The 19193-nt window shown below is 41.7% G+C and overlaps 1 protein-coding gene across 2 annotated transcripts in view; it reads left to right on the top strand.

Annotated features, from left to right (window-relative positions):
- The window catches only part of PLPPR5 (phospholipid phosphatase related 5), a 41473-nt gene extending 24131 nt beyond the window's left edge, over positions 1–17342 (top strand). Inside the window, exons 4-6 of one of the 2 annotated variants that reach the window (XM_062003956.1) lie at positions 7069–7245; positions 8934–9053; positions 17310–17342. In XM_062003956.1, the coding sequence (XP_061859940.1) occupies positions 7069–7245; positions 8934–9053; positions 17310–17342 (330 nt within the window). Of the gene's footprint in view, positions 1–7068; positions 7246–8933; positions 9054–13915; positions 14051–17309 lie in introns of those variants that run through there. The other variant, XM_062003955.1, reaches the window with a different exon arrangement.
- Positions 17343–19193: the final 1851 nt, after the last annotated feature.

A 19193-nucleotide genomic window follows, 5' to 3' on the forward strand; every position in this document is an offset into this window, starting at 1 on the left:
ATGTTGTCTGTGGTCAATATACAGTTAGCAACATCAAAAATGAAACCTGATGTGATCAATTTCATGGCTTTCTAATCTTTCAGTAACTGCAGAAATGAATGTATCCTCTGTCATTACTGTTTCTCTGTGTGATGCATGACACTCATCATTTAGCTAAAGTGCTGTAAACTGCTCTCAGGATTTCTGAATTCTTACAGGCTGCCTAATAAAGTGAATTACTAGGATATATCAGCTGAGTTGCAGGCTGCAAATTTAGGTTCCTGGTACAATATTGGCAGTCTTCCTTTTTATTTTCTTTTGTAAAATCCTGTTGCATAGTTGCAACTCAAAATACTGTTTGTTACATGCTGGGGAAAGAAATGCAATGTGCCAATACCGGGGGTAGTGTCCTCACATGGTTATGATGTTTATCAGCATAGTTGGCCCTCAACAACTGTCTCATCACCATTCAGTGGGGTAGAAGATTTAACCAGTAACCTAGTCTTTGCATGAGCTGTGGTACAACAGTTATTGAGAGTATGGACGTAAAGACCTCGGTGTATTGCTCAGCTAAGATTTCATGGTCATATAATCTCTGATACAAAACGTACTTTCCTTTTGTGGTTAACAGAAATATTAGGGAGAGAGGGAGGGATTGTTGCCAAATCCTCCCTGAGGATTTCAGCCAGCTGTGCACAAAATAAAGCTAGCTTAGAGACATGAACAGGCAACAAGCTGATCCAGAGTCCTTGCTCTCAGAGGGGGCAAAGTGAAAAAGTCAGGCTTGTGTGATTTCACTGATCAACTCATTTAAAAACAAAGCCTATGCTTTATCTAGTAATTCCCTTATCATGTCCCATTTAAGTGCAGCCACATCAGATCACCCAGCATCTGTACAGGTTGTCTTGTTAACAATAGCTTCTTTTTTCATCCAAGTTCTCGAGTCTTCCTTTTCCCCCCTCCCCTCTTGTCTTTTGAGAGTGGGTGGCTGCTATGGTAACTCTGAATTCCCCCTGCTGAAAGTGCAGTCTGTCTCAAACTATTGTATTGCTAATATTTAGACCTCTCTGTAGTGTTTGCCTCCATGACTTTCTCTCTGCATCCATCAAGAAAGACTTAGCAATGGAAACGTTGAATGGCAGCACTATGGTTAGAGGTTTTCTCTACCCTGCTCCAAACAGACACTTTCAAGGATGCATTGGCTGCCTTCCTCAGATTTTCAGGTTTATTTTTCCCAGTGTGACAGAGTCTTCAAAATGAAATACCACAAGTCTATTCCAAAATCTCTAACCAGGCCAGCTGCCACCCATCTTTCTCCTCAGGTGTCTGCTCAAGTGCCTTAGATCTTTGCTTGGTTTGGTTCTGCTTGAGTTGTATTAGTAAGTTGAATGTTTGTGCTTTCACTTGTAAGCATTGCAGTTCACCTTATCTCAGCAGGAACATTGTGTGCTAATACAGGCATTAAGGCACAGGCTGGTAGGTGGTTGCTCAGGGTGTAGCTGTGGAAGCCACGTCTCGGTGTGCGTAAGCTGGTGCACTTTGGACAACTAGTAACGTATTTGAAGCAGCCACATAGGCACATGTTTGGGTTTTTTCCACAACTGAGACACAGAAATGAGAAGTCATGAGTCTTTTTCTGGAATGATTTCAAAGTGGTATATGAAGATTTAGTCAGTCTGTTCCCATGGATTTAAACATGAGCCTTGTGACAAGCAGATGTCCTTTGGTGCTGCAGACCTAGGGGCTCAGTCATTGGTTCTTGTAGTTTAAGACAAATTTTCATTCATTCTATACAATTTGGGGGTTCTTTGTTGATTTATTCTTATTGTGTTGGACAAGGGCAGTTGGCAGCCACCCTGACTGCAGAGTGGTGTTTGAACTTGAGTGTTCCAACTGTGGATTTGTGGATAGAGGAGCAGGTTTAATGTATTGATAATTGACATAGCCCTTAGGTCCCTAGGCTGCTGTTGCTTTCTATTGTGAACCCTTGACCTCGACTGTGGCCTCAGGCAGGGCTAGCAGGTAAAACTGACATTTTTTTTCCTCTCTGCAGAGCTTTTGTTGGGCCCATGATCATGTTTTACGCAAGATTTTTGCTCCTGGCATTCTGCTGTATTGTCTTCACACTGGGAAAAGACAGTGAGGCAGCCTGGGTAACAGTGCTGGCAACTTGGTGACATTCTGCTGAGTGTCACTTCTTGCTCCAGTCTTCAGGTGGAGATCTTGTCTTGGCATTCTTTGTGTTGAAGTGCCTGTTTGGCTCCTGCTCAACGGGCAGCAGGCAGAGGCATGACAAGCTGCTCTTTGATGGACTTCGGGAAGTATTCAGAAGGAAAGGGAGTAGCAGAGACACCTCATTGAATTGACTTTTTCTATTTTTTGGTTAGGAAATTGGAGAGTTAAAGGATTTTTTTGGCTGGTTTTCAGGGGCAAGTTAGGAAAGTGGAACTTCATTTCGGTATCTGATGCAGAAAGTAAAAGTATCCCTGGATACTGATTGTACAGATTTATCATGGGCTTCATGTGTTGAGTGTATTAGTTACTTTCAGACTGGACAGTAAGATAACGTTACAATTTGATCCAGGGATTTATCAAAAACCCTCTAGGTATTTGTTGTCAGTCAGTTCTTTATTACAATTCAGTTGCTCAAGATAACGACCTCTGCAGACCAAATCAGCTTTAATTAATATTTGTGTGTATCTCATAGTCCTGGTACACAGAAGGATAACTCTTCTCCAGCTGTTTAGTCACAACTGTGGGATCCTCATAATGGGAAACTTCATATGCCAGCATTTCCATAAACTTTCCAGCATTTCTAGAGCTTTATTTTCCTTTTGCCAACTCAGACCCTTGACTTTGGGAGCCAATTTTTGTCTAGGCTCATTAGTAATTACTGCAAAACTTAGGAGAAAGCAGGAGGAGGCTTCAAAAGGACTAAAAAAATCTTCAGTGGGCAGTTGCAGAGAGACCCAGATGATTTGAGAATGACTGTGATTTGCTCTAGAAAGAATTTGACCCAATAATTATTCATCAAGGAAGCTGGAGAGCTTTTAAATTATCAGAGTTCTAACTAAACATGGAACCTGGCTGCAGAGTAGCGTCTGCTTCCACCCACTACTTTGTCAGCTCTTTGATCTCTTTTCTCTTAGGTATGAAGAATATTAAAAGGTGTGTGTTCTTGGGATCTGCAACACTCTATAACATGATTTCTGTTATTTGATTAGTTCAGGACTCTTAACGACGACATATTACACAAGCAAAACAAACCAAGCTCACTTATGTTTTGAGCTCTGCCAAGGATAGGTGCCTGTGCAGTGATTCCTCTCTCTTTCTGCTTGCCATGTGTGAGTCAGTGTTCTCTGCCCACTAATGGGTTGCTCTGTCTCTTTGTCAGTCCCCCAGACCATCTGCTTCAGGGAGGACCGAAACAGCGAGCACAGAGGGGATCTTCTTGCCTGCATCCCTGGGTCCCGGGCTAGGAGAATTAGCCTCTCTCCTGCCTGGTGTGCCCAGCCTGATGACTGGCTCCCACCCAACTCAAACAGGATTCTGGGATCTGTTGTGTATGTGTTTGTGTCCACCAATGCTTGTAGAGGTGAGCCTAAAGAGAGCTGTAAGAAGACAACCAGGAAGACCTCATAGCATAACCCAGGAGGCCACTTTGTCCTGCAACTGACAGACAGTTCCTGTTCTTCTACGTGCTTTGGAACCATCTTTTTGCCCCCCACTAGATTTAGGACATATTTCACGAGTCAGACTTGCAACATGACACTTTTGAAAGCTTTCCCAGTACAAGCTAAGTGACAACACTATCACTATTCCTTACGTTATGAGCTGATGGTCATGTCAGAAACCTCACAGGTAGCTGTGGTGGTGGTGATGGTTCTGACACTGTCAAATACATATTTTCAGAAACACTTCAAAGTTTTTCTCTTGATTTATGAGGTTCTCTGAAGACTCTGCTTCCAGCATCTTGAAGACTAGAGGTCAAATGTCAGTGTTTTCCTGAATAATGGTCTATAGAATGACCTAATAATGTCCCCTTCAGTGCCTGCTTGCTGGCATCACCTTTATGTCTTTTAATACTAAATCTATTTCAGAAAAAAGGAAAAGCAACAGCAAAAGTTTTTCAAGAGCAGACTCACTGCTAATCTGATGCTGCAGAAGAATGTGCACCCAGTAAAATGAATTTTAACTCCTGTCTCAGCCATTGACCTTACATACAAATTCTCTGCTCCTGGTTGTGCTGTTGACTAATTTAAAGGGTTTCTTTAATTAGATTCCTCCTCTCCCAATTTCTTTTCTTAAAAGGAGCTGAAATATGCTTGGTCAGTAAACATCTTTAATCATATAAAAGCTCATATTGTCATTCAGTTTGACTGAGTTTTAAAACCACTGAGCTATTTTCTTTTGTTGATATTGCATTTAATATTTATGAAAAGTAAGAGAAGAAAAACCTTGTCATCTTTGCAAGATGTTTGTTCTTTGTCAGTTACTGATTCTGCCTTCCTTCCAGAATCAAGAGGAAAACAGCTGCTTAATTATATTTTATTCTTGGTGCAAATCAGGTCAAAGCTGAGTTGACTGTGTTCAAATATTGAGCTTCAAAAGGTCAAGTTTAAAAATGGGTGTTTATGAATCCTGTCTTGTGTGTGCATTTGCTATGTAGACTTTTGCAAGTACACAGACTCTTCAGTATACTGTTTCTATTGAGTCTTTAATAATCTTTTCCTATAGTAGTATCCTTAACATCAGTGGTGTCTGTTCTTTAAAGAGAAGACAACAGTGGTGCCTCTGCTGGCAGAAGCCTCAGGTTGTTTTGAACAATGAACTGGGCACAGCAATCTTGTCCATGGATATAGGAAGGGACTCGATGAATGGTGGGCTTTGCTTCTCACATGAGGCACAGCATGAGTCTGCAGTTCCCTCAGTGCTTTGTCTGAGTAGGGATTTGAAGGATATGCCTGTTTGCAAAACGATTCTGAGAATTTTCTGCAGAGCACTTTTCAGTTTAGCTTTGTGTTAAAAGTGTTGGAGCTACTGCAGAATCCAGCCTTTGTGTTACAGTGTCTTTTGAACTTCATAAAAATTGAGGTCATCTTCTTGGATGCTGACCATGTGTGGTAGTTAACTGAAACATATCACTGAGAGCTGCCTTAAAGGAGTACAGCTTGTTTGAGTTGATTTTCCCCTTCTCAGTGGTTGTTTTGATTTAGTATGTCATAATACAGAGTACAGTTCAGGATGGCTACCTGCCAGCTTCCCTGTGTCACTCCCACCCAAGCTCTATTGAAATGTGGTGATCTTGCTGCAAATTCAAAATATTAAGATCTTTTCCCTAGCACCAGATGTTCTAAAGTGTAGTGTGAGTGTGGATGATAGGGGTCATATCCAGGAGTACAGTGAGACTCACTACAACAGAGGGTCACTGATTAAACCAGCATCACTGTTCCTGTCTGTAGCTTGAAGAAAACCAGAGGGGCTAAAACGATGGAAATTAAAGTTGCAGTTGTCTTGTCAGCATTTCCCATGGTAAGAGTAACACCCTGAAGAGTGCCTGCAAAGATATTATAAAGAGCCTAATAGTCAGCAAAGGGAGAAATGCTACTTCTTAAATGGTCTGGGAAGAAGACAGGAGAAATGGGGCTTGGAGAGACGTCCCAAAACTCTTTTTTTCCCCACTTTTGCTCTGTCTGCATTAGTTGAAAGCTTGCTGCTAGTTTGTTATTCATCATGTAAGGTGCATTGAAGATGTACATGTGGCAGTACTCTGCTCTGATTTTAAACTGAAGCCTTGGTTCATTCTCTAAGCTATGAATCTCTCTCTAGTGTTTTGAAGAAGATTACTGTCAGGTGTTTCTCTTTTCAGACAAGCTCTGACCACTGCTTCACTTAATTTGCTGTAACTGTAACCATGCTTCCTAAACTCAGTCTTGACTGTATTGGAACACTTCGTAACTGATTACCCAGTAAATTAATCTGAAGTTTCAGGCAGTATAAAAGATCCAAAAGGCTGCCTGTTTGTTGACTAAAAGGTATTGGTTCTTAATGCAGGCTTACCTGTTTCCCTTTGCAGTTTAAAGTGATGGCATCACACACTTGGAGTCTCTAGTGAAACTGCATAGAAAATATTTGCATTCTTCGGTCTAGAAACTACAACTCTAAATGAGAAGGCTTTAGGGATTTCAAGGGTTTAATTGCAGAAACTTCTGCAGAAAGTCAATACTTTTTTTCTCAATCTTGTTAGTTGAGGTGTAATTTTTCGGGGGAACTTTCAAGTGGCCTTAATGCCAAGATTCAATAGAGTGGAAGTTCAAACAATTTCTTCCATTGGCCCATCAGAGCTTGGAGAGGGGCAGCCTAACCCTGGTAGTCACTATAACGCCTCCTCAGGACAGAACAGCTGCTCTCTTATCAGGCAGTGCTTTTAATTCAGTAGTATTGCACAGGGAGAGTTAGCAGGGCAGATGGGTTATTTGGAGTTTGATGCATAAAAGTTTCTGCATTTAGACTGGTTTGTGTGCTGGGGGATATTGGTGCTAAACACCCTCAGTCCCTGTCTGTGAAGTACAGAGGTGTATTGGTGCAGCACTGCTTGCAACTATTACGTGTTATGTATAAAAGTAGATGCTGGCATTTAGTTCACTTTTCATTGCTTTTTGACAAATCTCTAGTTAATCACATGGAGTACTTGTGTATGAGGGAGAACAACAGTTACTAATTAAACCAAGGCCTGGATGTAGCCCCCTCAGTGTAAAGCTCTGTTATTGTCAGCACTGCACAGTGAAACATGAGTGTATTTACTCTCTGCATGAACAAATACAGGGATGGATAGTAATAGGATAGATTTGCCTGTTCCTTTGGGGGCTTTTCAGATTCACCTAAAACGTAACTTTGCTGTATGGTCTAATTCTTTTCCTGTATCCCTAGAATAAGGATATGATGACTTTATTTAATGCTTTACTTGTTTCCTTACAAAAAATCAAAGCCAAATACACATGGTCTATTGAAACAAAGCAAAGACATTTAATTTGCCAGTTAGGGAGATACATCCATCAGTCTTACACTTTCTTCCTTTCTAATTTGCAGATGTATATCACCAACACAGTAAAAGCCAGAGGAACAAGGCTTGCAAAACCTGTTCTGTGTTTGGGCTTAATGTGCTTGGCTTTCCTTACTGGAATCAACAGAGTAGCAGAGTATCGAAATCATTGGTCAGATGTAATAGCAGGATTTGTAATTGGGATATCTATAGCAGTATTTTTGGTAAGTGGATGTCTGTGTCACTTCTGTTTGGAAAAATCAGTGTGTAACTTTGTGTGTCTCAAAGTGTTGCTAGCCTTGCATTTCCAGACAACTAAATGTCAAAAGAGGTGTTTCTTGTTTTTGTTCTTAATGAATTATCATTTTCCTTAGTTATATGTACACTCAGAAATGCAGAGTCGTTATAGCACTGATGAAATGATCTCTCTTGGCTTCCTTATGAACCACATTGTAGCATTGCAACCAACAATTTTTACATCAAGACCTACTTTAAGCAAGTGTATATCCTTCAGAATAACATCTAGCTATGATTTGGTGTAGAATGTATTAAGTTCCATATTAAATCAATACATTTTTATGTATTCTGTATGTTTATATACATTTTTACATTCATATATAAATACATACACTCAGTACTAGAATCAGAGATTAGGCAGCATTTCTTTTCCAGCTTTAAAGTAATGCTAGTGAATTTCTTTCATACTAATTCAGATTTATGTTGACATCTTACATGATTTTGTACAAAAAAATCCTTGTTTAGCCTTTTCCTTTTCTGGAACTGTGCTCCCAAAGCAGAGCCTTTGTCACAATCCACAGTGACTCGTGTCTGTGTCAGAAAGTTGCTGCTAATCTATTAATCACCTTCACTGGGAGCTTCAGTGCAAGACTGGCACAGGATAGTCCCTGCTGTTTACTGCCTGCACATTTGTCTGCCTGGCAGCTTGTCCTAGTACCAAATACACCTGTGAATGTTTTCCCCATGAGAACACTTTTAAGCGTGAGTCTTAGGTGTCAAGGTCTTGCTCTCAAGATCTTGGATCTGAAGACTTGGCTTGGCTGCAAACTCTCACAGAATAGCTGAGGTGGGTGTTTTCAGTCCTCTGAGAAGCTTAAGGTCTCCTTTTAAAGTATATTTGTTCATCCTTCCAAGCTTTCCCTGCCACACAAGATGTCCAGGAGATCATTTTTAAGAAGTTGTTTCCATTGTGTTTGTGCCCCTAAAGTAATAAAAGACAATGGAATAGAAATCTGAAATCCCAGCATGTTGTCTTAGATTTTGCCATGTATGTTGCATAAACTCATTTGAGTAGTGTAACATCAAATGTAGTTGTGTTCTGAAGGGAAAACAATGGGCAAACATTGCTCTTTGGCTCAGTGTCTGAATAAGTAGAAACACTGACATACTGGTATGTGTCACATCCCTAAATCCCTGTGCGAGTCACTGCTGACCTGAGCAGCTTTGGAGTTTAAGTCAAACTTGGAGATGGTCCTTGCCTTCTTATTCTCCCGTTGAGAAAGGCTTTGCTGGACACAACTTAGATGGTAGTGGTCCTTCCCAGGAGTCTGAGGTTATTGCCATGTTCTGCTGCCTGTGCTCCAGACATCTATTCATGACGTTGCTAATAGGCATGTGTTCTCTTTTCATTCAGCTTTGGTAATGGCTTTGCTTTTAGATGAGAGGGTTTTTTGGTTCACAGATAATGCATTTAACAACAAATTGGTTGAAAATCTTTTGTCTTGAAATATGAATTAAGGACTTTCTGTAAAACATGAACTTCACATCTCTGTGTACCTGCTGTAAGCTGTGACTAAAGCCTGGTGTCAGCTCTGCCTAATTATGAATGCCAGGATCAAAGCTAAAAAAATCAGTTATTCTTTAGCTGTTCTGTTTATCTTCTGCTCCCTTCCAGGTTGTTTGTGTGGTAAATAACTTCAGAGGACGTCAGCCAGAGCATGAACGTTCTCACATGGATAACCTGGTGCAGATGCCCATGATCAGCATACCCCGGGTAGAGAGCCCTTTAGAAAAGGTAATGTCTGCTTTTTTAAGAAACAGTTAAATGTAGCTTTCCTGGAAGAATGATCCCAAACTTGTCTTGACAAGAGTGCCAAGGTAATCAGATTTCAAGTAAGGAGACATGGCAGTGAAGGAGAAAGAGGGAAACAATTAATTCAGAGACACTCCTTAGGAGATTCTTTGTGTCACCTGCAAGAACAATCGCAATATATCAGTCTCACTTCTGTGGACACTGCTAAGTCCCTGAAGTCAAGCTGAGTAGATCTGAGGGCCTTTTGTGTTCCTCAGGTGAATGTGGTTAATGCTTTAGCTTTGCTTTTGGCAAGAGGCTAATGCAATTCAGGTGTGAGCAGCCTCAGTCCTGTTTCTTCAGGGTGTGTCCTCAGGCTGGCGTAGAGTGTGGGGAACAGTCCTTTTGGGAGTAGCTGTGGGGCTGCACACACTGGTAGCCCCAGGATAGGGCACCCACATGAGAAAACTGGGCACCTGACATCTGTGCTAGCAGAGCAAAACACTTGCTGCACATGATAGTGATAGAGAGCAAGAGAGGTCATGGAGCGGGACTGCGCCAAAGCCATGATTTCTTGCCAAAGCAAAGGGGATTTGCGACCAGGATGTGCTGATGGAGTCTCCTGATGGTGGTCTCCTGGATACACCAAGACTTCTGGCATGAGTAAGTATTATGGTGTGTTTAGAATTTATCTTAGTTTCCTATAATAAAAAGTTTGAGGATGGTGTTGTATTGGGTAAGATTGTGTTTAAACAACTTGGAGCCAACAAGCCCTGAAACAGATAGCATAAAGAGTTAAAGACAATGTTTTAAGCATTTTTGCTGGGGGAAAGTTTGAACTACTAATGCAAAGTTTAAAGCAATTCTACTTTTTCTAATGACTTTATCTGTTCTGTTAAAAATCTCTCTTGTTATGCCTGTGTTTGAAGATAGTAAACAATTCCACACTGGGTAAGGCACCAAAATAAGTTTCTATGGCATTCTTTTAAATCCAAATCACTTGTGACATATTTTTATGTTAAGCATAAGGAGAAAGGTTTATAACTGTTTCACAGTCTGTCTTAGGCACTTGCAAGGGGTGGAAGTTCTCTAGCAAGCATTGCTACTAGTTCTGGCTTTGTTACTCCCTTCCTTGAAGGGAAAGGAGATTTCATGAGGCTCTAACATGCCTTTTTGAACCAAATGTGTCTAAGCTAATTCTGCTGATACCTTGGCATAAGGAGGTCAGAGTCTCATTTGCTTGAACAAGCACTGAGGTGCTGAATGTGTATGTTCAAAATAAGCCATTCAGTAAACTTTCTGTAAAATGTCAAAACAAAGCAAGATGTCAGTTAGCCTAGGACACACCAAATTCATGAGAGCATGTCTTGTGTGCCAGGCTCTCTTGCAACAGAAGCTGTTTCTGTGCCTCAGAAGCCATCACAGGTAATAAAGGTACATTCTCTGGCTCGTGAAATCTTTTTCTGGGGATAAAGGCCTCCTATTAAATTAGTGTTTCTACCTAATTTGAGAACCTCTCACTCATGATGAACTGTTATTTTCCTGGGACTCAGCCTAAGCAAGACTGAGATGTTGTGGGGAAAGCTATGGGAGAGTGTGGAAGGGTGGTGGCAGGGTTTGCTCTGCTTGAGCGTGACCTCTAGCATTTGTGAGCAACTCAGGACTATTATGTGATTGAGCTTCTTTCCTTTTGAAGCCATGTTCCTGTGGTAGTGGAGGGGAGCTGCTGCCAGCAGACTTCACTCTAAGTAATTAACCAGGGGAATGTCTGCAGGGGGTTACACTTGAGATCTCAGCGTATGGGTTCAGCTTTGTGTTGCAAAGGCTTTATTCTGTTCAGGTAGAGAGGGTGAGATGGGAGGATGATAACAAGGAGACTTTACTATTTCTTGGCAAATGCTTTCTTCTGTTCCCAAAGTTTAAGTTTCATTTGCACTGATGACAAAGTTACTTCCAGGGGAGAGCTTCAGGTGGCTTTTTTTAGGGGTTTCTGTGCTTTTTTTTTTAATGCTTAGTCTAAAGCTTCAGGGAGAAGCTAGACACTGGTAAAGAAAAGCTGCTAACAATACTTATGTGGAACTAAGGTCTAAATGGAACCATCTCAATTAACTACCATCACACAAGAATTATTAACTTAGTCTTTCCTTTTATCTCCTTATTTTACATGTTTTGCTCTCCTCTGAAGAGAGAGGGAGAGGTGCTAAAGAAATTGTGTGCTACTCCTCTTTGCCTACATTAGCTGTGTGCAAATTACTCTTCAATACATTTCAGACAGGGATGTTCCAGTCCCATATTTTGAATGCACATACATTTACATTTGGCTTATTTTAAATCTGTTTTTCCCTCCTCTGTCTGCAGACTCTTGTGCCAGTATTAAAGGCAGCTTTCTGTCAGAAATGAGCTGCTAAGAGTAGTACAAATCCAGACTGACTGAAATTGTCAGGGACTAAGGCAGTGCTAGCATGAAGCAGTGACACACTGTTACTGATATTTAAAAGAATAACTCTGTGTATTTGGAAGTGAGTGATTCAGAGATGCTGCTTCAGGAGTGCTTCATTAGAGATGCATACCAGATGGGACCTTGCTCATTGCCGTTTGTTATAGATTCACCCGTAAATGAATAAACACATGGTGCATCACACAGACCTGGAAGCACCTTGGGTTTGTGTTCCCAGATCTGCAGCTTGCTATTCCAGTGCTTTTTCCTGCTGGAGAACGAATGCTCCTGGCATGCTTGGTATGCTTTCCCTGCTGCCACTGTCTGCCTTCTGCTGGAGGTCAAGAGCTACATTTGAAGTGCACTTAAGCAGGAACATGTGTACTTGTAGTGCTCTGAACTGAGCTGCTGCTGGTTAATGACAAGGGTAGATCACTGTTTGCATGACACTTCTGTTTAATTGTGGTGCATGCAGATGATTAAGCTGTTCTGCATGAGTATATGCATTCAAATAAGCCATAGTTGCAGAGCATCTCCTTGAGGAATCCTTGCCAGAGCTGGCTCAGTAATGCAGACTTACTGCTTTCACCTCAACTACATTCATCCTTAGAATTAATGAAAAGAGTGGAAGCCAAGAAACCTCGTCACTCACCCATCTGCTCCTTTTTCTGTCCCATCTCTGACCTTCTTTGTCTCCTACAGGCAATTTGTGTTTCAGTTAGCCATCACTCCTACAGAGAGAAGGCTCTCTTCCTGCCGCAGTCAAGGTTAGGGACTGATGCTCCTTTGGGAGAGTTACTGGGAAATGGGGATATACTGGGTGGTACCCGTAGGAGTTTAAAGATCAGCGTAATCCAGTACTTTTTCTGGAGAGACTGACGTTATGCTAAAGGCACCTGAAGCTGGCCAGTGCTTCCAGGGTGCTGCTGTACAGCTTGTGGTAGCTGCTGACTGTCCTAGTCTGGTCTTTTCTTTCCTTTTAATAAGCATTTCAGCTTTGAAAAACTAAAATAGGAAGGCAGTGTGGAACCTTTGGGACTAGTTGAGACAGCAGGTAGAGTACTGACGTATGAGGTTTTAGAAGGGAGTGTTGGGATAAGAGAGGCGCTGTGGTTCACCTCTTGTGGGATGGGATGGTTACACTGTCTGGTCATCAGTGCTCTCTCTAGCTGCTCAGTGCTTCTTACTTGCCATGGGGCCTCTTTGCAGTGCTCTGTTTGACAGCTGCAGTTATCCCCAAAGTCTGTGTTTGACCTTCCTTTATAATGCTCTTTCCTTCAGCAAAGCCCAAAGTGTCTTCCCACACGTTGCCAGTCTCCCTTGTTACAGTGAGGTTTCCTATACAACACCTGTAGGACTGACTCTCCAGCGTGACTGAGCTTGAAGCAGATAGTTTGAGGTCTGCTCTGACACAGCCATTTGTAAGTTTTAATGGTGGTCAGTATTTGTGATTCCTCTCACAGCATGTGACATCCTTGTTGCCTGTCAAACCAGTTGCTAGTGACTGTCAGGGTAAAGTACTGCAAAAAATCTTGTGAAGCTTGACGTTATAATTCTTGTTCTATTGTGTGTGCCAAAGGTGATGATGGTGATAATGCATTTGAACAATAGTAAGTGTAGCCATTCCAGTGGATTCTGTCTGCATTTTAAGGCTTGGAAAGCTTTCCCCTTCTCTTTTTGAGGTGTTTTTTCTCTTTACTCCGTCTTGGTTATTCCTGAGACACAGAACAGCTTCACAGTGTCAGAAAAGGCTATTACTAATTTTGATTCTCAGTGTTACTGCTTTTTCCTTGGTCTTAAGCAATTTGGTACTGAAGTCTTTCACTGGCACATGCACTTGTGTGCACACAGTGTGGCCTGAGGAGTCCACTCCAGGAGACTTGTCACCTGCAACTGAGCTCACTGACTAAAAGCAAAACACGGAGATATTTTAGCACATCATGAAATGGGCAGATGCAGGAGAGGATTTGTGTCTGTTTCTGTTGCTGCAAAATATTTCAGTTGAGAAGTGTCCAAATACTGTTGTACTTCAAGTCCAAAAGTGTACATGGTTATCCATGTGGAGTTTTAGTACGTGTCTCTTCAGGATGGCTTGAGGGGACTCCATATGCTTACGTTAACTTGTCAGCAAGTTGTCTGTTGTCATAATGGTTCTCGCTTGATAATACAGTATGTCAAAAGAGGTACAATGCAACATTCACACACAGAAACATTCACCCAGGAGAGGTGTCTTATAAAAGACCATAAGCAATTCTACTTTAATGTCAAGCATTTGAATTTGCATTCGTGTCCTAGTCTGCTTCTGGGGGATTGTGCAGGAATGATTTCAGTTTGGATGCAAGCTGTGATCACTACAGCTAACGTTCAAATGAACACGGGAAATGCAGCGATACGTTCGGCCTGACCTCCTCAAATGTCCATGTTGTAGGTGTTTCACAACCAAGGTGTTGGTAGCAGTCAAGAAGAGTCCTTGCCCCGGCAGTCCCTCCAAGCTCGCATCGTTAGGTTCTGCTCCTGGCTATCAGGAACGGAGCGTTTGGAACGTCTCCAGCTCAGGCAATGACCGTCTGTGTGCAAGAGCGCGCATGGGGGTGTGTGGCCTCGGAGCCAAAGCAGATGCAGTGTGGCAGCAGCGTTCTGTGCAGGTCTGACACGTGTCCAATGGGCAATTTCACTTCGACTCATTCTTTTCTTTAAAAAGAATGTAGCTCTCTAAAAATGGGATTCACCCAGGAAAGGCATAACCCATACTTTGCCAACCCAGAGAGTTGTATGATAACATTAGTGTTACTGTATGAGAAACTATCATTTGCCTCAACTGCTGCACTAATAGTTTTTCTACTTCTTTTAACAAACTATGTGAAGGACTAGAAACAGTTTTTCAAACTCCTGGTTTCAAAACCAGAAGAACACTTTCTAGGATAACTGTTTTTGAGTGTTTGTTACCCTGTTCACGAGAACAGAACACAAATTATATCACTGTATAATCACTTGCAAACAGAAATGAACTGAAATTGTAATAGAAGATTTACAGGTGTTGGATCATTTTCCCCCAGAAACCTGCACTCAAGGCTTAGGCTGTGGCTTTGCTGTCGTGTGGCAGTGTGAGAGCGCGGGTATGAAGCATGCTTTGTTCATGTGCTGCTCACACCAGCTGACTCTGGCATTTTACAATGAATAATACAATAGCTGGCATGCCTGTCTGTGAATCTGCTGCTGCTGAGCAGGTTCTCAGCACGTTCTAAATCTTTTTGAGTACTGTAGGGAAAAATCATTCCCTGTGGAGTTGGAGAAGCTGAGGTCTTGTGCATGGTTTTTGCTTGTCTCCTGCATCTATGTGAACCTGTTTGCTGATGGTGGTTACTGTCTCACACTGAACTTTGTCACAGTAAATCTAAGCAAGAAGTAAAAGAGCAGAGCAAGCCAGATGAAATGCAGTTGTTTGAGGGGGATGCTATTTGTTACGGGTTTGTCTGTAAAGAGTCTCAGCAGGGCTTATTTGTAGTGTCTGTAAAAGCACAAATACCCAGACATTTGCATTTATCCGTATCAGTGGTTCTTGCCATCAGCAAGTGATTAATTTTGACCTAGTTATGCATCACTGCTCAATCCATTGGAAATGAATTGAGTCCATATCGATAGCTCTGCAATCAGTAGCTTAGTACTTCACTCTGAGGGTTTATTGAGGAAGGGGAATTCTCTTCTGTGTTGCTGTATCCCATGCTCTGCATGTCCTTCCAAGGATGCTGACCTGCTGGTTTTTGAAAGTATAGCTGGCAGAACTGTGAACCACATTCTTCTCTCCTAAGTAATAGTTATCCAGTCCCAAATTAACGCCACATGAAAGAGCATTTGGTTCTCTGCATCACTGACAAATGTGTGTTGCTTAGAGAAAGGGAGAGCACATAGCAGGACTTGAAAGAGCAAATTAGAATAAATAATGATCCTCATTCTTAACCCATCTTACTTTTCAACAAAGTGAATAAATGTAGACCGGTGCTAATTTAAGTTGACAGCACCATTTCCAGGTCTAAATAAGCTAAAATTAAGTAAATATTGTGAAGAAAATGTCATGATAGCCTCCCAGCAACTCCAGAGTCATTGAGGTTACTCAGTGTATCATCTTTCCTGTAGTGGAAGCAGGAGATGCCCAGCGAAGTAAACTGCTTTGAAATGCTAAGGATTTGGGTTCTAATTAGGAAATCTAATTTTGCTCTTCTTATGCAGAATCCAAATCTGGGAAAAATGCCCTTTGCTAATATTGTGCACTGAAATCATCTTCACAGAAAGTTGCATACTATTGTTTTTTTCTAATCCTTTTAAAAGAAGATGCTGGCTATGCTTTAAGCATTGCTATTGATTTAAAACATGTTCATTCTGTTTTGAAGAAGAACGTCCATAGATGCTCACTATTTACTGGTGTTCCCTTACAAAAGCTGTAATGAAATACAGCAAGAACATTGCTAGAGTTAAAATGTGTATTATAGGGGAGGGGAAGAGAGCTGCTCCTCCTGGAGACAGTGTGGGTATGGCACAGGGAGAGAGCCAGCAAGACTGCCAACCTTGTTAGGAAGGGGGAAGAGGAGGCAGCTCTCCTGTGCTGCCACTCAGGATGCTTCTAAATTCTTTTCTGTAATGTGAAAACCAAAGCTGGTACCTGTCTCCTTCTGCACCAACTGATAGACAAATATCCAGACAATTTAAAGGAGAACGGAGAAATGGAAGCTTGTGGCCACTGTTTCTGTCCAGCACTTTCCTTGGGATGTTGTAAGGGATCTTCTGAAGGACTTCAGAAGAACTTCCCTGAAGCAAAACCAGGGAGATCTATCCCACTCCCTACGAGGTATCTACCTCCCCCTTCTCTTCAGCTTACACCTCCTGTCTTCTGACTTTGGTCTCCTCCAGGAGGAGAGGTGATGGGAGAAATCTGCAGTGCTTTGTGTATCGTTTCCCTCTGTGCATTGGAATAGACACGTGGCTTAACATCAGGATTCCCTTTACTGGTTTGACACGTTGCATGATTTACGAAAATGGTGTCAGTCCAGGCTACGGTGTGCCTAAAGGGAACATGCACCCACTGCATCCTCCACATCACTGTGCAGTTGTGTCTTCACTTACCAGATGTTTGCAGAGTCACTTGCTTGGGTTAGAGCATGAGAAAAAATAGCGAAGCTCTTTGGCATGCTGCAGTTGTGCTGTGCAGTCACGTGTAGTACGTTCACGTTGGGGGCGCATCCTTGTGTTCAGAACAGTCGCCCTGTTGAAGGAAAGAGGAATGAAGAGGACACTGTAGTGACTCTGAAAAAGAAATTTGGAGTGTGAGTTCTTGGCCGCTGGATGCAGCTTTGTTGTAGCATTTTGCAGCTTGGTTCTGTGCCATCAAGCTCATGGAGAGCACTTAATCTGGAAAAGCCTGCACTGTTAATATTGCATTAACACCGAAACAGAATATTGCAGTCTGTCAGGAGCTGACATCTGAATTTCTAGAGATTGTGCTTTCAGTTACGGGTAAGGTAGCAATAAAAGTAAAGTTAACTCAGTTATTCACCTTGTTAATTTAAACAAACCCCATGTGAAGCTACAATGTCGTAGGACTGTGGCACCTCATTCTTCTGTTTCACAACCTTAAGTATCCAGCCTGACGGCAATGAGCAGAGAGTTGCTGTGGGACCGAGTGAGAGCACTTGCCCTTCCGTCACCCTGCGGTAGTCTCTGAGCGTAAGGCTGTCCTAAAGCACGAGAGGCAGACGTTTGCACAATGACTGATGTCTATGTGTGTGCTTTCTGGGTTTTTATCTGTTTGTTTCTCCTTTGACTCGTAGAACCACATCACGGCCTTTGCAGAAGTCACATGATGTTGACGCTGATGTGTATTCACTCCATTGGACTTCATCTCTTTTCACAGCCCACACACGATAATTGCAGTGTATCAAAAAACCAAGACATTTTTAGAGGTCCTATTTCTGACTTGATTTTTACATCATTAAGCTGATACCGACATTTTTAAGAGTTCTTAAATATTAGAAGGTCACTTTACTTTCTAGCAACGATATTAACTGTTTCCTTTTTGATGGAATGGGACAAACTGAGCACTAATGGTATTTATCCGACAGTACCCTCTGTTTTGGCTTCTCATTGTTTTTAATGGTTCATGTACCTATTCCAACAGTACTTCATGTTTTGATTTTTAAAACCTACATTTTTAATTCGCATGAACTTGTTTCCATTTGAGGCAATTTCAGTGTATAAAAAGTAGACAAAATATTCTGTTCTGTATGAAAATGCTGTTTGCACATTGTATTACTCTGTATTCCATGTAAGATATCATTCAAATAGTACGTTATATGTAAGACTGGTGCTTCTGCTTTTGAAGAGGAGAAAAAAATGCCAATTTTTACTGTAATAAGTATTGTATCATAATTAAAAGTTTATTTATTTGGATATTTTCCTGACATAATCGTAGTTGAATTGTTGTTTTGTAGTTCTTGAATGTCTTGGATGAAATATATGTATCTAGGTTAAAAGAAATGAAAATAATATAGAAAGTTTGGTCACTGATATATACTTTATTACTAATGATACCCCCGTGAGAGGTTAAGGGCTCCATTCTTAGCTCAGCATATCTGATAGGAAGCTGTGCTACTCAGAAACCCTTTAAAGAGATGATTGAAGGAAGCCTGCATCTTCTCATGTTTGTTACACACCCTGATGCTGTGCTGGGAGAAGGGATGCTAGGGTAAGGGGAGGGTCCCTGGCTCAGTCAGAACAGTGCATGCGAGTTCCTACTCTCCGTTTTCATGTTGATGCATTCATGGACAAGAGCAAAATGACTTCATTAAGTGGCCAGGACAGGCAGACCTTCTCTTTAGAGATCTTTCTGTCTCCGTGTTTTGGGGCCGTATTCTTGCATAAAATGCCGTCAGTCTGCGGTGTTGACGGATGGATTATTCACCATCTTGCAGTGTTGTCGTATCCCCTCTGTGGCTGTGAGGGATCCCATTGAGCCTTCCCTGCAGAAGACAGCCCTTGCTGACTGTTTGTAGTGGCGTTGTCCTATAATAATGGAGCACCAAATGGATCTGAATATTGTAGGTGCTGAAGATGGTCTTAACATATGCCGAGAAGGTTTCCTCCAGCAGCAGCTGATCCAACACTATGCTATAGAGAGAGTAGTCATGTTCAGTGCAGGCTAGTGAAAATTCCAGGCCTTAAATTTTCCATAATTCATTGTGTTTCCTGTGCATTGAGCATTGTTAGAAGATATCTGAGACATGAGGCTGTAAAATCAGGTTTGTCTTTTCTATGATGGATTTTAATACATTCCCACATAGCCGTCCATGCAACACCTGCTTTTTGGGTTTATTTGAGCCTCTGCTCTCATTAAAATCCAACTACCCAAATAGTGTTTGGCAAATAGGGCCAGGCCAAGTCACCTTTGAGTGCAACAGAGCCATTGTGCTGACAATAAGAAACACATCAGCGGGGAGGAAAGGAGCAGAATAGAGCCCTTACCTACACATTGTTACTTAGGTGATTGAAAATCCACCTTTCTTAGACTCTCAGCCGTGTTTACAAAGCTGTAGTAGGTCCAAAGTTTGTGTCACCGTTTTAGGCACACGTACCCTTCTCTTAGTCTAGTGGTTTAGGGTCTAAGGTACTAATTATTTCCCTGTGTGCAGAATTAAATGACATCTTCACTCATTTTT

Source organism: Colius striatus, chromosome 10 (assembly GCF_028858725.1).
Source record: "Colius striatus isolate bColStr4 chromosome 10, bColStr4.1.hap1, whole genome shotgun sequence".
In the NCBI taxonomy this organism is placed as follows: domain Eukaryota; kingdom Metazoa; phylum Chordata; class Aves; order Coliiformes; family Coliidae; genus Colius; species Colius striatus.